At 41.8% G+C, this 17,248-nt stretch overlaps 1 protein-coding gene across 1 annotated transcript in view; it reads left to right on the forward strand.

The window, feature by feature from the left end:
• Positions 1-14,965, forward strand: part of LOC117827036 (rho GTPase-activating protein 29-like) — a 40,479-nt gene extending 25,514 nt beyond the window's left edge. The window contains exons 4-22 of the mRNA XM_034703485.1: positions 573-669; positions 882-954; positions 1,167-1,227; positions 1,847-1,996; positions 3,401-3,465; positions 3,555-3,665; positions 4,017-4,097; positions 4,450-4,617; positions 4,874-5,011; positions 5,156-5,343; positions 7,144-7,313; positions 8,442-8,576; positions 9,051-9,149; positions 9,894-10,057; positions 10,336-10,524; positions 10,644-10,781; positions 10,978-11,210; positions 11,588-11,888; positions 13,001-14,965. Coding sequence (XP_034559376.1) covers positions 573-669; positions 882-954; positions 1,167-1,227; positions 1,847-1,996; positions 3,401-3,465; positions 3,555-3,665; positions 4,017-4,097; positions 4,450-4,617; positions 4,874-5,011; positions 5,156-5,343; positions 7,144-7,313; positions 8,442-8,576; positions 9,051-9,149; positions 9,894-10,057; positions 10,336-10,524; positions 10,644-10,781; positions 10,978-11,210; positions 11,588-11,888; positions 13,001-14,203 — 3,764 coding nt within the window. The 3' untranslated portion in view covers positions 14,204-14,965. The remainder of the gene's footprint in view (positions 1-572; positions 670-881; positions 955-1,166; positions 1,228-1,846; positions 1,997-3,400; positions 3,466-3,554; positions 3,666-4,016; positions 4,098-4,449; positions 4,618-4,873; positions 5,012-5,155; positions 5,344-7,143; positions 7,314-8,441; positions 8,577-9,050; positions 9,150-9,893; positions 10,058-10,335; positions 10,525-10,643; positions 10,782-10,977; positions 11,211-11,587; positions 11,889-13,000) is intronic.
• The last annotated feature ends 2,283 nt before the right edge of the window (positions 14,966-17,248 follow it).

Consider the following 17,248-nt stretch of genomic DNA (forward strand, 5'->3'; position numbering starts at 1 on the left):
ACTGAACAATGGAGGGGAAATTTGTATCAGAGTGTTGCTTGAATATTCACTCTTGAAAGTATCCTGAAAGCTCTTCAGAAGATGTTTCTGTCTTGGTAGGAGGACATGGACGATTCATGTAGTCGTCTTTTCTAACTGTGGTGGTTTGAAACTGTTTTTATTGTCTTTGCTTTAAACGTCTTGAACTTGTGTCACAACTCAGGGGAATGACTTACACCTGTCATCAGGGAAAGTGTTGAGACTTAACTGAGACCAGTTTAGCACTGGTAGAGGTGATGAACCACTTTCCACGAAGGCGTTACTACTAAAATATCACCTTTTTTTTTACATCCAGACAAAAAACACAAGATAGCTTTATAGAAAATTGCATTTAATCTGAATTTCTGAATTAACTGTTGGTTTTAAAATCCAATTTCTTATCAAATCCGTGGTTCTCATTGCACAGCCACTTTCAGGCCTTGCTTTTTATGAAGATACTTAATCGGAATTACTGAGTCTACAAAAGTTGGCGTGCAACACAGCTTCATTTTTCATGCTGAACTTCTCGTGTTATTTTTTATCTCCCTCCACAGGCGTTAACTTCAAGGAAGTGGACCCAGAAAACACAAAAGCTATATTTGGCGAGATACACGCATCCATCGACACTTTGGCATTCACGTTCGGCAATGTGTGAGTACGATGTTTGTGAGGCTTTTCATCACAGCAGGGTTTTTATGACTGCCACGTAACAGACAAATGACTTCATCCAGTCTTTTATCAATCCTTCTCTCTCATGTGTGTCAGAGTTCTGAGCTGTAAATGGGGCTTTTGTTCCAGAGTTACACTTCTCAGAGATCCTGATCATATCAAACTGTAACATGCATCTTCACATCCATCCTCAGAGTTTCTGACTTCCTTATGGGAGATGTGGACAGTGGCCCAGGGTTGGGGGTCCCCCAGAACAGGAGAAGCAGGGTGAGACGATTGAATTTTTTCCTTATCTCTCAGGCTTTTTCTTTCTTTCTCTCTCACAACTTTCATAAAGGTTCAGTCAAAGCAGTAATTCCACCACGCCTCCTTTTAAAACAGCCTCAAAGACTTGCTTTCTGTGTTTAATTGGGGTGTTGAAAACCCAGCTGCTTCTGATGTTAAACTCTGATTGTACGTCTGAAATGTCTTTTTCACAGTCTTTTGACAACCTCTCTGCGGGTCCTGAGGGATACGTTACAGAGAAAAGTGACCTTGTGGGTAAGTGCTATTAACACTCCTTTTAACATTTACCTTTGAGCAATGTGTGTTTCAAATAAATGAATCCTAAAGTGTAATAGCTATTAATGGCTGTATTACAAAGCATTTAGTGATTGCTTTGTGGCCGAGGGCAGCCAGGCGTCGTGTCAGCTCGTGAGTTAGGCTCTGGACTCTCGAATGCCTGAGGTAGACCCGCCTTAAACCTCTGCTTCCACCCCTGTTATTTCTTGCTGCTTTTTTCACACAAGCTGCTCGTTTTCCTCCTCTCCGTCCACATATCTGACATTCCTTGCCTGTTTAGGAGTAGTTTCGTATGCAATGGGAAACACATGCGGTTTGAGTTGAATCAGATGGGGGCTGGCTGTGAGAGGTGCACCACAGTGTAGCCAGTGAGAAGAAAATAATGCTGTTGGACTATTTTAAAAGATGCCCCACACTTTCATATCCTCCCACTCCGTCCACTCTGACCTTCAGTGTGTTTTTTTTTTCATTTACCTCCCACACACGTCTGCTGGGATAGTAGCACCGAGACACATCAATCCAACACCTGCTGGTTTGTTGAAGCCATATGTTGTGATTCACTCTGCTTGATATGTGTGTTCCTCTGCGTACTCCTCAGGCTCAGAGGTGCCGTTGTCACGGGAGGAAGAAGTCGACTTGACCCTGCTGAAGAATGACGGCGGGGTGGAGTCTGCTCTCCTGTATGCCAAGGCCTGGTCCAAGTACATTAAAGACCTTCTGGCGTGGATGGAGAAGCGACTGGTTATGGGTGAGACAATCAGACTGTTGTGGCGGGGTATAGGGCTCACCTTCTTCTCTCCTTCTCTTCTTCTCTTTCAGTCTGGTTGATACAAGACAAAGACAGTTATGTGTGAGTTGTAATGGACACAAGCTGAAGCAGGGCTTTGCAAACAGACCTCTGAGTCATCATCAGCCCGTTAACTGTTAATTGATTTCAGAGTTCAGAGGAGCAGAATGATTTATCAGCACTTAAAAAGCATTTAGTCATGAAAACATGGAGTTCAGGAAAATAACTCTGCTCAGCCAGCCAGGAACATATGTCTTCCCTTCTTTATATTCTTTATAGACAGACAGATTGGCAATCTTGTTTTAACTTTCATGCCAATAAAGCTATTTGAATTTGAAATTTGAATTTAGACAGACAGACAGACAGACAGACAGACAGACAGACAGACAGACAGACAGACAGACAGACAGACAGATGATAGATGCTTAAATGTATGTATGTATGTATGTATGTATGTATGTATGTATGTATGTATGTATGTATGTCTGTATGTCTGTATGTCTGTATGTCTGTATGATAGATAGATAGATAGATAGATAGATAGATAGATAGATAGATAGATAGATAGATAGATAGATAGATAGATAGACAACTAAAAACAGAATAACCAAACTAAAAACTAAACTAAGAAACTTTACACAAAAACAGAGCAACAAGGTGCAGTTATTGATATTAATATTTACAAGTCCTTATTTAATAAGTACTTTTTACAAGTTAGGAAACATGTGGATTAGAATAATGAACTGAAACAATATTTGTTTACTGTATGTTTTATGCATGAACATACATAGATATAAACATACAAACACATTGACTTGAAGGCTAATATTTGCTTCCCACCAAGCGTTTAACTGTAATGTTCGGGGTTATCAAAAAACAAAGAATCAGTGAATTAGTCAGCCAGTGTTGATGTTATTATTGTGGATATGTTTCTACCACACATGATCATGCAAACTGAAAATGCTTTCCAGTTTATGTATGCTTATGCTTATGTCTGAGCTGACTATAGGAAAAGCAAAGACTTGAGCTCAAACTCTGTGAGGACAGCTGCATGGGGTCTCATAGGACTCACTCATATGTCTTTATTGAGAATCTTTATTTATTGTTCAGCCTGAGCAGAAACACCTGCCTGTTTTCCCTACACTTTGTTTCGATTGTAACATCTTTGTAGCACTCTTTATTTTGTTCATTGTAAGACATACATGTATTTGATACAACATAATGTATGATATGATAATGAGAATGTAATAACCTGGAGTGCACGCTGGTGCAATCTGTGTTCATTTTGCACTATACATGCTTTTGTCCAATTATTACTAATGATAATACATCCTTTAAACGTTTGTACAAATTTTTACCTTTCAGATATCGAATATGCCAAAAATTATGCCAAAATGGCCGAGTCTGCAAGAACACTGGCCAGCCAGCAGGTAACAGAAAGTCTTTGCATCTGATGGTTTTAAACATGTTACCTTATATTTTTATTAGAAGTTCAATTTTCTCTTTTTCATTTCTCCAGCACTACATGCCGTTCAGTGAAATCTACATCTCCACATTCAAGAACGACATTGAATACACACAGCTGCTTATTCAAACTGCCATGGCTCTTCAAACAAACAAATTCATACAGGTGAGAGTGCAGTATGAAGTAGCTCACACAGAGCCTTCAGTCTGTTACCTTTGTCTGTGATAGAGCAGGGAGGAGTATCTCAAAGCTTCTTTTGTTTGATTTATTTCAACATTTTGCATGAAGTTTATTTTCTTTGATGCACTTGAAAACTTGAAAAAATATTATACTAGAAAGGATAAATGTGAAATACACAAGTCTAGTTTAACAATTTAAGGCATGACTCATTCCTGTAAGAGTTTAGTCAACCGTGATATTATGCACTTGTGTATCTCTCATCAAATTGAAGCCATAAGAACAGTTTCTTTCTGATGATGGCCTGAGTGCTGACCTCAGTGTTATTGATTTCTTCAGCCTCTCCTGGCCCGTAAGAACGAGTTGGACAAGTTGAGGAAAGACCTCAAGGAGCAGTGGCAAAGGGAGCAAAAGAAAATGGTATGTGTGGGTCTCTGCTACAAGCTGCTTGATACACACTTTGAGCTTGATTGCAGTGCTGCTCATCTTTGTTCTTGCATCAGAGGCATGGCAGTTTTCCATAAAACAGATTGCAGTGTGTATACGATCCACAAAAGCCCTGATGAGATTTAAAACCTGCATCATTGTTCTATATAGGACTTTTTTCTGCTTAGCTATCTCAGCAGTGTTTGTTTCTGGGTGTAAATAGGTACAATGATGCTCAGTTGTTTACAGATTTGACTCATCAATCTGATGATTGATGATACACATTGATCATGTGTATTATAACTACTGCACACCTTTTTAACCACAATGTTGGCTGTTCTTGCAGCAAGAGGCAGATGTAACGCTGCGTAAAGCACGAGCGCTGAAGGCCCAGAGGAGAGAAGAGTACCAGAGAGCCCATTCATATATCAACCGCTCCCAGGACGAGCAGTCTAACGCTGGGAACAGACAGCTGGAGAAGAAGAGGAAGCTGGAGGAGGAGGCTCTGGTGAAGGTGGGCAGGGGGGGGGGACTGAGACAAGAGGAAAATAAAAAGAGGGATAGTTGGGTTTAATAATAATATCTGAAGATGTTATGACCTCATTTGTTGGATGAACAGCTCAAGGTTATATTATAGTTGTATGTCCTTTTGTAAAAGAAGACTTTACTGACACACTGTTGTTAGTTTCTGTCGGGTCATTGTCTAAAGAAAGTAAGAATGTCCTCCACAGTCTTAACGTTACATTCATTGTATTTATTTGTGTGATCAGGCAGAGGAAGCCCAGGACCAGTACCACAGCTGTATGGCTGACGCAGGCGTCAGAAGGATGGACATGTCCAGCGCCAAGAGTACCATCCTTGCACAGATCCGAGAGATGGTCTTCCAGTGTGACCTCACGCTCAAAGCTGTGAGTTGAATGGACCTGCAGTTTTAAAAAAATCAGCATTCAAACTGAGAGTGAAAACTTCAACACATATTTATATTACAGTTACAGAAACAACCTTCACACTTCATGTTGATAATAATAAAACCCTCTGTCTTTCCTCCTCAGGTGACTGTGAACTGGTTTCAGATGCAGCAGGCGCAGACTGTGTCCTTTCCCACCCACCACCAGGCCCTGAGCGAGAGTGCCAAGCTGTACGAACCGGGTGAATGCTATGCCGAGTTCGTCCGCAACCTTGCCAAAAATCTGCCAAAGGAGCGTCTGCACTCTGATTCCATCTCCTTCGACAACACCAGGTACACAGAGGACTGTGGATTCTCACTGTGACCCTGTTCAGACATGTCATTTAATGTATCAAGATCAGATTCCTCAGACCACATTCATTCTTGCCTGATTTGACGCCTCTCTGGTGTGTAGTGGATTTTTTTTATGTTTCAATGCATGCAAATGAATTAGGATGGCGTGCACGAAAATTTGGGAAAAATCAAGCCTGGTATTGATTCAGTGAGGGTCGGGAGAGTACTGGGGCGAGTGATGACATGGGACAGCTCCTGGATGTGGGCCAGAGATGACCACCTATGACTACTTCAATATAGATTTGAGTAACAAAGCACCGTGAGGATACAGCTGTTCGATATCTGAAGCCATCTGATCATCGCTCATGGGCACGTAGATCTACTATTCTTTTTCGTTGTCACTATTAAGAGATTTCAGATTTCAGATAACTTCAAACATATTGACACGCTCCTTCTTGCTCCCTTGCTTCCTCTCTACACCACGCTTTGTTTCATTGATGTTTTTATGTTGAAAAAGATGCATATTTGTTTGAATATGGAGCGAGGAAGTGAGATAGAATTACTTTCCTTTGGGATGCATATAAAACATTGCGTGAATACATGCACTCAGCTGTTTACGTGGGATTGGTCACCCTGGAATCATGCTAACACACACTATGCCACACACAAGGCCTTAATTCTGGAAACAGTCTTGATTTTTTTGTAGATTTTTCAGCAAACGATTCATCAGATCTCTTCGATAATTTCATGAACATAGTTTACTCTGATTCAGATTATGAGCCTCAGTTTGTCTCACAATGTCTTCAAGTGACTCCAGCCGGTCTGGAAGAAGTTCATTCCCTTATTCGTCTTTCAGCAAAGGTAACACTGAGTCAGAGTGGGAGGAAGCAGGACAGAGAGAGAGAGAGAGAGAGATTGAGTGAGGGGGAATCAAGGAGAGACAGAATGCGTGTTGAATTCGTTGCCCTTCCTCAGGAAATATCTGCTGTGCAGGCTGAGTGCAGCAGGGGAGATTGCGAGCGTGAGAGTTTGGCTTTGCTTTAGAGCTTTCCCAAAGACTCTTCTTAGATTGTCAAAGCAGTGTCAGACTCTGCTTCCCACGCATACACACTCACTACTGCTGAGATAATAAGCAACGCCGTGTATCATCAGTGTCTGAAAATTAAGTTATAGTTTATGATGATGTTGTTGCCGCTCTGTTACCTGCAGTAAAGCATTAATCTCAGGTGATAAGTGACATGAAGTGATAAAAATTTAGAGCAAGAGGCAACTTCCGTAGTGAAGCCACAGACATGTTAAACGTGACACAATGCAGTGTAGTGGTTTGTTGGCTGGGCTTATTTCAGTTTCTGTTCCTTATCCTCTCCTTCAGTCTTAGAGCAGTCTATACAGCTCTGAAAATTATTTGAGGTTAGCCTATAATAGAGAGAAAGGTGTATCCTAATACAAAGCTACTTATGCACAACACAGATCCCACAGTTTGTAAGTGATAAAATACGCTAGAGTTAGTGATTTGTAGCTGTCGATTACACATTTGGCTCAACAGATTGAAGCGTCTCTATTCGCCTATTCATCACAGTCTGCTCCAAGTTGTTACAAATGCTGGGAGTCTTGTTGGTGGGTGTTAAGAAAACAGATTACACGCCAGAAAACGAAAGCCAGAAATCTCATTTCCTGGTGAAGCAATCCTTGAGTCACTGCTGTTGATCAACAATCTTGTCAAATCCACCAGACACACACTGCGGGACCCAAATAATACCAAGCTTTGTGACAGTACAAACGCTGACTTTATTTCCCCAGGTTTCTTTTCAACAAAAGGTCAGTGGGAAGCACTCATTCGTCCCACGGCAACCTGTCACAGGCATCCGTCACCTCCTGTGATGTGCTGAGCGGAGACGAAGTGGACGGTTCTCTGCACCAGGCTGCGAAGATCAGCGAGAGGAGGTCCAACAGCAGCACAGACATACAAGGTTCATACTCAGTTATTAAGTGTGCTAAAGTGAACTAAAGGGATTATATATTATATTATACATATATATTATATATTACAAACTCTGTGAAGGTGTAAAATTTAAACAGATTTAATAAATGTATGTATAACATCTGTCAGCATTTGTGTGCTATAATTGTTGCTAGGGATGTTAACAATTAATCGAGTATTGATTCATTGATTGTTAAGAACGTACTCAAGCACTTTTTTTGTGCTGCTTTACTATCAAGTAGAACAAACATCATGTGGTCTCAATTTGATTCAGCTATCAGGGAGGTGTTTGACAATTAAAGCATGTTTCGATGTGAATCAGCTGACCGAAGGTGTTGTGGCTGCGGCTGAGCACCAGGTCTCCACAGGCCCTTTTTTTTCTCTGCTGTTTATGACCCGGTTACACTCCTGGCTGACTGCTGATCGCATAGACATGCACATTTTTTCTCAATAATAACAAGTAGACAGAAACTGGACACTGTTAGTCTAAAATATGTGTCTGTTCAGTTTTCTTGTTGCAGTAAATCCACATTTAGTAGTCTGAGCTTTATATAACTGTATGTCCGCGGAGGTTATTTTTATAAGCTTGCTCCACACGTTGATATTCAGCTATTAAAATTGATCTGTAGCTATCTAATGCTGTCAGTTATATAAATTGTGTTGTGAAGGGAAATTTGATTTAGGGAAAAAAACATATTTGGCATTGTTTTTGACATGGAAAATGTCAAAAAGATTCATCGATAATTGATTGTAAGGATTCCCAAAGATTGATCAGTAAATACTTAAAATGTACATCCCTAATTGTTGCTGAAGGCTAGAAAGCAGAAGCCAGCAGACTCTCTGTGGGTCACTTCAGCCTGCTAACCTGTCTGTGCCTTAACACGGGACTTACCCCAAATCCTGAGTCAGGGATTTTTTTTTTAAGAGAACTAAAAGCAAAACAGTTTGAGCTGCGTGTGACTTACTTTTCACAAGTCTGGAATATCTGTGTGACCGCTCGTCTCTGAAAATAACTGTAATACACGCTTAGAATATCTCTCAAGAGGAAGCTGTCCTTCAACACTTTTTTGCGTCTCTCTATCTGTTTGTGAATGGCGGTCTGTGTGTTCTCTTGCAGCCCTGAGAAGTCAGGCCACACTGAGAGCCTGGGCTTCCAGTAGTCAGGGCAGCCAGGGCGGGATGTGCAGTGACTCGGAGAGTGCGGGAGGCAGCAGCGAGTCCAGGTCCATGGACTCCCCCACTGCCAGTCCAGGTGAGATGATTTTACATGAATCAGGTTCTTTAAATGTAACTGGGTACTCACATGAAATGATGAATGAGTACATGACACATTTGTGCCAATGAGGTCATCAAATCATCTCACTCAGAGATGATTAAAACTGTTTTCAAAGTGAGTTAATAAAGATAGAGAGAAGATTAAAACAGAACACATCACAACAATGCCTAGAGATGATAAAAGTGCTCATGATGTGTTTCTCCTAAATAGAATTATTTCCTTGCAACTTCCTCTTTGCACACCAGACCCACGCACTACTCATCCCTTAGTGCACTTCCCTCTGAAGCTGAAACTACTCAGCACTCTGTGCAAAGCCTTGAAATAGTCAACACTTTCTGTTCTTGCTCTTAGACCGGGATACTGTTCTTCAGACAAAAGTGGATTTCATTGAAATAGAACAATTGTTGTCAGTCACAGAGCATTATGAATAACATAAAAACACATGTGCAGGTGACTTCAAACGACGGCTGCCAAGGACTCCCTCCACTGGGACCATGTCTTCTGCTGACGATCTAGACGAGAGAGAGCCTCCGTCACCTTCAGACAACGGTAAGACCTGTAAGAGTGTGTGTGATTCATCCTTATGTGTTATTTACCAGCTGTGGACTTGAGTCTTCAGTAACACTGTCAGTGAGTGTGTCTGAAAGTTATTCTAGCGAGGAAGAAATACTCTCGGCTTACTGCACACCTCATGTGGTGGTTTTGGGTGAGCCTGACTCTGTGGTTGGATTTTTCTTACATCAGATGTTTTCACAGTTAAGGGAGCTTCACAGATTGGGGTCATGTTAGTGTTGGCGCACGGCTTCAGCGTACACTTCCTGTATCTGTGCTGTGCTCCCTACAGTCATGGGAACCGTGTTTATTTTCCCATTGTGAGTTGATCTTCTTCTATTTGACCCAATTTCTAAAATACGTGTGAGCTGACATGTATGAATTAGTATGATCAGAGTTTACATGTATGCAGACATTTTTGACAAGCTGTGTATTTGTACAGCAACATATAACTCTCAGGACTAACTTTATAGCCCCTGGAACTCATCGATATTTCATCATTATTATTCAAACTCAATTTTGTCCTGAAGTCAAACTTTAAAACTAGGGCTGCACATGAACTTATAAACAACCAGCAAGAGGAAACCACTTCATGAAAACGTGATGTAAACAAAGTTTCCCTCACCTCTCACAGGTGTTCAGTTTTATCTGCTTTAAACAAACATCCACCCTCCTCATAAAGACTCAGCAGGAAGTCACCTGCTCAGTAAGTTCCCTCACCTGTGACTCTGATTTGTTCAGGTCTTGCGGAGATGGTGACAGAAACAGCCAGTTCTCCCGGTCCCTTCCGAAACGCTCAGATGTCCAAAGCTGCTCAAACCCACAAGCTGAGGAAACTACGAGCTCCATCCAAGTGCAGAGAGTGTGACAGTCTGGTTGTTTTCCATGGAGCAGAGTGTGAGGAGGTAACGTACATACAGTCTTTTAATGGTTTGCGTGTTTATTTCAAATGTAGATTATAAGAGCATGAAGATTGTTCAACATGTAGTTGTTTGTACCTGCAAAGATAAATATGGAAGCCACAGTTCTTTTGATACCTGATACAAGAAGGGACAAAAAAAGACTAATTACTAACCTAAATAAACCATATAATAATAGAATAGAATAATAAACATATCAATCATTAGTTTACTACATATAGTATTTCTTTATTTAACTGTCTCCGTCTCCTTCCCTTTGCCAGTGCTCACTTGCCTGCCATAAGAAGTGTCTGGAAACACTTGCTATCCAGTGCGGCCATAAAAAACTGCAAGGCAGACTTCACCTGTTTGGCATCGACTTTGTTCAGGCAGCAAAGAACAGTCCAGACGGCATCCCTTTCATCATCAAGAAGTGCACGTCTGAGATTGAGAGCCGGGCCCTCAACATCAAGGTAAAGGTTTCTTTTTTTTTTTAGCACACACTGGAAAACAGAGTTCTGTCTTTGCTATGTCATGGTTATCTGTTATGGTACAAATATACCAATCTGTGAATCAATTTTTTTCCTCACAGGGGATTTATCGAGTAAATGGTGCTAAATCGCGAGTGGAGAAGCTCTGTCAGGCATTTGAAAACGGGAAGGACTTGGTTGAGCTGTCTGACCTTTCACCTCATGACATCAGCAACGTCCTGAAACTCTACCTAAGACAGGTGAGGGGGAAATTCTCCCTGAAAACCTTTTATTATAAAGTGGGCAATTATAGCTGAACAGTTGAAAGGAGATGCTTTTACAGTTTCAACTTGTGACCCAGCTGGTGATCTTTGTAGTTTGAGTCAGATGTTTTATTGAACACTTTTTTCAGTCTTAAGAGCATAAAACATACTTTTATTTTCCTCCTATTTCCAGCTACCAGAGCCATTGATCCTGTATCGATATTACAATGACTTCATCGGGTTGGCCAAAGAGTGCCAGAGAGTGATCGTGGAGGAGGCGGATAAATCCCAGAACCCCCAGCCAGGAGAGAAAAGAGGGCCGAGTGTCCATCTCAACAGAGTCATCTTCAAGATCAGAGACCTCCTCCGCCAGCTGCCTTCAACCAACTATAAGACTCTACGCTTCCTTATAGCACACCTGAACAGGTGAGGGCTGCAAACAGACACACAGAGCTTCAATACTCTCTGTATGAATGACATCCATCTACTCCCCTTTACACAAACACACTGACTCACAAAGTTCCTCATAACATTCAAAGGAAAACAGTGACTTCTCTATACAGGACAGAGGAAGTAGCACCACTTACATAAAGCTCATTCTCTATTAATAGTTAGTTGGCAGGGTTAGCTTTCCAGTGAAACCTCTCCTCATGTTTGGAAAGCCCAGAAAGGGCCCAGGTTGCTCTGCAGAGAGTCTGTAATCCTGATCCAGTGAACTAGACTGAACAACTTTTGAAAAATAGTAAAAGGAAAACCCCCAGAATCACAGTATCTGTCATTAAACTCATCCTTACTCTCCACAGAGTAACCGAGCAGGCTGAGGAGAACAAGATGACCGCTAGTAACCTGGGAATTATCTTCGGCCCCACGCTGGTGAAGCCCCGGCAGACAGATGCAGAAGTGTCCCTGTCCTCCCTGGTGGACTATCCCTACCAGGCCTTGATGGTGGAGCTGCTGGTTCGACATTTTAAAACAGTTTTCGATGGATCGCATATGTCCGGTACCGTCATTGCAAACACCGGCCAGGCGTCCCCCAGACTCACCCCCCAAGAGAAGCTGCATCGGCTCAGCAGACACTCTGCCTCACTGATGGACATCAAAGAGGTGAGTGGGGATTTAAAAGGGCAGTCGTGCACTTTGCAGAGTGTTAGTGTGAGCTACCTAAAAAAATATTCAATCCAACCTCAGGTTTTTAAATCAGAGCTATGAGAATTCCTACTTGATACAGCACCTCACAAATGTCTAAAGAACTTAAGGGGATCTTTAGAAAAGTCTGCAACGATAATCTGAAGTTTTATATAGATAAAAAACAGTACTAGCAGTAAACCTGCCATTCAATATGGATCTGTTCATTATATTGAATCTGCTTTCCACTGATAATAGCTGGGAACTCTTTTATCATGTATAGAGTATAGAATGGGTACTAGACCTTCTGTAAGGAGGAAATAGACGGAAGATGAAAAAAGCTCCTATGTTTTTTTAGTTTACGTTTCTGAAAAAAACTTAAATCATGGCTGAAGGCCAACCAGTCATGTGATCAATTATAATACTTTGTCTTACAGAGTCCTAAAGAGAATGTAATGTAATGTAATATATGTTTTAATGTGACATTAAGCTTGTGAAGTTGTTTGAATCATGTCTTTTTAGCTTGTTTGTACATATGATATTAGATCTTCCTGCCCAGGGAGCACATATGTAAATGAGCTTCTTTTTTTTTTTAGCTAACTCTGGCTCAGGTGTTGTGGTTTGCGTGGTCCCTGTTAAATAATCTGAATACTTAAAATCAACTGAACTAAATCAGGATTCTTTGACTTTTCCAGGCTGCCCTTTAAGCTAGTAGTGGATGAGGTGCTGTTTGATCTGTGGTCTACTTTAAGAAGGAAGGAAGAGAGGCATAATGAGTTCATGTCTGAGGTCACCATGTAGTATTCAGCTGACACTCAAATTTTATTTATCAAAGTGTGTTTAAAGGTTTTGGGCGAAACACCTGAATATAAAAAGTTCTGTCAGCCTTTTAAAGCCTCTTCACATACTGCTTTTTCACTCTCATCTCTGCTCAAGGACGGGTGCTGTGGAATAAAAACTAATATGTCTCAGGTTAATGTTAGACTCTGTATATAGTGTTATTTTTTTCACAATGTATGCTTAATATAATTTAATGACTACTTATGATTATTCCCTGATTGTAATTTCAAATCTTTGTTTCGATCTTTCAGACTGCGAAGGTGTACAAGAGATTCTCCTCTGTGATTCCATCCTCTCACATCCTGGGTGAGGTTCAGGAGGTCCAGCCGGGAGCAGACAAAACAGACGACACGGCTCCAGACGGACTCAACGGGATCCAGACATCTAGTGCTGCAGACGCCCAGACGTCGCCCTTAATGTTTGAATGTCCCAGCACCACCAACCACACCACCACCACAACCACAACCAGCACCAGCACCAGCACCAGCACAGTGGCACCAAGGGTTCAGCTACGCACACAGCGCCCCAGATATGTGTCTCGACCGATCAGCATGCCGCTGGAGCGCCTGCCCAACCCCGCGCAGATCAGCGAGAGGAATAACCGCAACACTTCTGTAAACGCTGAAGCAGGCTCTGCTGAACAGAACCTGGTCTCTGAGACCATACAGGAGATACCAGAGCTGGAGAAGGCACGCCAAAGTGGCTCATCCAGGGTTAGCACGTACTACATCACTCCTTTTATTGACACGCAGACCATGCAGAGGAGAACGTGGGACAGGAAGTACAAGCACTATGACGTCACACCTCGGACTGCTATGATAGTGGCTAACCTGCCTTCAGCCAGCACCGGAGTGCAACCTGTGAAGGCAACAGTGCCTGTCAGTCTCAGTTTAGCAGTATCCACTGTGTCTGTGGTCCCTACAACAAGCAGCGTGTGCACCATCTTCTCCAACAGCCCGTACACGGTGACAGTGAAGCCTGTTTGGACTTCTAAAAGGGAAAATGACGCAGACAAACCAGGAAGTGAGTCCAGCTTACTGAACCATCCACTAACACTCAGGGCACCGAGGACTCTGCAGCCTCCTCCCGGAACTTTCTACAAACCTCCTACTGGCATAAACAGCAGAGCTCGGACACTCCCAAACTGGACTACTACTGTTACCACCATGACCACCACTACCACCTCCTCCTCTCTCACCCCCACCAACTCTTTAGAGGTAGTCACACCGCCCCCCACCGTTACAAGCTCTCACCAGCCGCGACTCCAGAGACAGGACTCCACTGACAGCACCTCTGACCCCAAGGTCTCCACCTCAGCTCCCCTGTCACCCCCACAGTCCCCTCCCCCCGGCAGCCCTGACGACCTCAGCCCCAGCGAGGCTAAACCTGTCTACCAAAGACTGCGACCACGGCGGCTGCAGGAGCTGGAGCACAGAGAGGCTCATTTTGTCTGATGCCAAAAAAATAAACATTTTTTAAAACCGTGTAAATATGAATGTGATAATCTGTGCCATAGTGTATACTTGGGAAAACATTTTTTATGATATGAGCTAAAGTGGGAGAAATGTCGGCCTGTGAAAATGAACCATGAAAGTGTTATAAGTACTAATATATTATTTTACATGTTTAAGTCAAGGTGTCAGGTGGTTGGTCTCCTGAGCATTCAAACAAGTAGAAGCAGAACGATGCCAACATGATATACTTAGTGTCTGTTTTAGAATAACAAATACAGTCTCTGTTTTTATGTCACAGAAACGCCAACCACACACTGACGTCTGTAAAGAATATAAAGCTATTGTTCTCCGTGTTTGACTTGAACAGTTGAGTTCATGTAAAGAATATGAGTTGTTATAAATTGTATTTTATTGTAATCACACAATGCACTTACAGCAGGTTCAACATGTTTTTACCTTTCAATGTTTCAATCTGCTTAACTTTGTGTTTTATTCTGAAAGAAACAGGCAGAAGTATTGGAAACAGGCGGCTCATAGAACAGTTCAACATGTTGACCTTTGTCCCCTGTAGCCTGTGATTGGTACATCTCTTCTCAGTATGTAAACCCTCATGTATCTGTTTACGTTTTTATATAAAGTCATACATACTGCATGTTTGCCACAATAAGGTCGTCTCATAGTGATTACTCTTGTGACTATACAGAAGTGAAATGACATGCGACAGTTCTTGCTGCAAATTAAAAAATGTAGTGTAAACTGTCACTGTTTTCATTTTCACTTCATTTTTCATCTTCTTGAATCTTCTCAGAACACCGGAGTCATTGATGAAACTTCAGATCTGTTTTCTTTGAAGCTCTTTAGATGTTTGTTTTCTCTCTTTGAACCTGCAGCCTGTTGTGTTTTTGTTCTGTGTGAAGCTCAGTTTGAACTACAATGGAGAAAAAAAGGCCTGAGGCTGCTACTACAATTTAATTTCTTAATCTGTTAATTCTAAATGAATCTGCAATTTGTTGGTCTTGAAGAAGTTGGAACATTATGGAAAGCTATCGCATTTTTTGGGGGGGTTCTGTTTTTTTTATTATTTACGGTAATCTCGAACAGGAAGAGGCAGAAAAATGTCACATTTAATGACCTCAAATTTATCATATTGTAATTTTCTGACAAAAACTGAGGTCCTTAAAGAACCAGGATTGTGTTTTGAACTTTTTCTTTTTTAAGTAATATTTTTTGGGCTTGTACACCTTTATTTTAAAGAGGAGAGGACAGTGGATAGTGTAGGTAACTGGGAGAGAATTGGGGAATGACATGCAGGAACTCTGGATTTGAACCCAGGCCACCCGCTGCATGGGTGCACAACTTAACCATTACGCCAAGTCAGCACCTGGGTTTGAATTTTGAATATTTTTCTGTAGCACTGTAAACAAAAGTTAAATTCACGTTTATTAATTTCTCTACATGTTGCATCTTTTTCTTACTCTCTGCAGTGATATCAGTTCTGTTCTTCTGTCTTCATTGTCTGTCTTTGAAAATTAGTGACAGAGACAGTTTAGTTCTGTCACTCCCCCTGAACCACAGGGATCCCCAGCTTTGTGCAGCACTAAGCTCTGAAGTTCTCTCAGTTTTGGAGTAAGCTGTGTCACATACACACATAGTTCACAGCAGGTTCAAGTGGTTTTAATGGGCTGCTGTCAGAGCGCCACTCTCTGAGAACCTAATTACCCATGTCACCTGCTCCACCTCGCCAAACTACTCAGAGGAGTGAGTCATATCAGACTTGTGCGACACAAAAGCAGCAACACATGTCTTCTCTCAGAGTCTGTCATGCTCCTGTGTAACTCTGTTAAACCTTCGATTTAACTCGTAGGTGTTCAGCTGTGAGACCTGCTCTGAGAATGACAATCACAGTGCAGATAAATGTTGCTCATTGACACTTTAAAAACATTTAGGCTCCCACTGTGACAGTCTCTCCTCTCCACCAGTCTCCCTCCCTTCCCTCCCAGCAGATATCCCCCTAATTCTGCCACAAAATGGATGACTGTTGTCTTTTTTCTGCCTGCCCATGTTGAGCTGGGAGATTAGAGCAATCAGATTAGGAGTGCTGCTGACCTGCAGGCAGAGGAGAGAGAGTGGGCAGCTCGGAGTCATACGGAGCTCCTCTACCTACCTCGCTTAGTGTTTTCTGTTACTTCAGCCTGTTTGTGCACCTGTTTCTCTCGATGTCGTACGACTTTTATATCATTCCATAAGAGGTAAGGACCTGAATTACGTGTTTCCTTCTTTAGTTCACCAATGTATGTTAAGATTACAGAAGAGCTGACAGGTGTATGAATGCTAATTACTTTTCTAATTTATGGACTGCTTAGATTGATTGTACCACAATGTTTGTGTAAAAAATGTCTTATAATTCTGATATTTCAGCTTCTATCAGCTGCTTTAACATGCAGCTGTTGTTTAATAATGAGAAATGTTTGCCAAAGAAATGTCCCCTTGTTTCTGTCAGTCTCGTTTGAGGAAGTGTGTGACACCAGTTTGAGTAATATGGGTATTAAAGCAACCTAAGACACAATAACAGCCGTCACACTGCCGTTTCGGTCACAGTCTTTTTCTTCTTGGTTTTTCTCGACAAGTGTTTCTGTCCCTGCATCCACAGTCTGCCAGTGTGTGGTAATCTATTGGACATGTCGCTCTGAACAAATTACACTTCATGTCCGACATCTCTCAGGTCATCTGAACATAACCTGCGCTGTATTTGATTTTTTTTTTTAAAGCGAGTCACAAAATGAATTTGTCTGTATTAGAATAAGTCTGACAGAATGAGTGCAGAGATGTTCTGTTTTAATGCAGACACATCTCAGTTCACTTTTTTGATGTATTTTTCAAACTCTAAATTGTAAAGTGTAGCAAAATGAAACACTTGATCGTAGTAAAGGTGTAGTGCACTGACCCACCCCCCCCCCCCCCCCCCCCCCTTTTTTTCCCAACATGCCTCAGAATAACTAAAACTGGCTGTGTTTTTGCTAAAGAGCGGGGCGGGTTTATACCTTC

This window comes from Notolabrus celidotus, chromosome 15 (genome assembly GCF_009762535.1).
Source record: "Notolabrus celidotus isolate fNotCel1 chromosome 15, fNotCel1.pri, whole genome shotgun sequence".
NCBI lineage: Eukaryota > Metazoa > Chordata > Actinopteri > Labriformes > Labridae > Notolabrus > Notolabrus celidotus.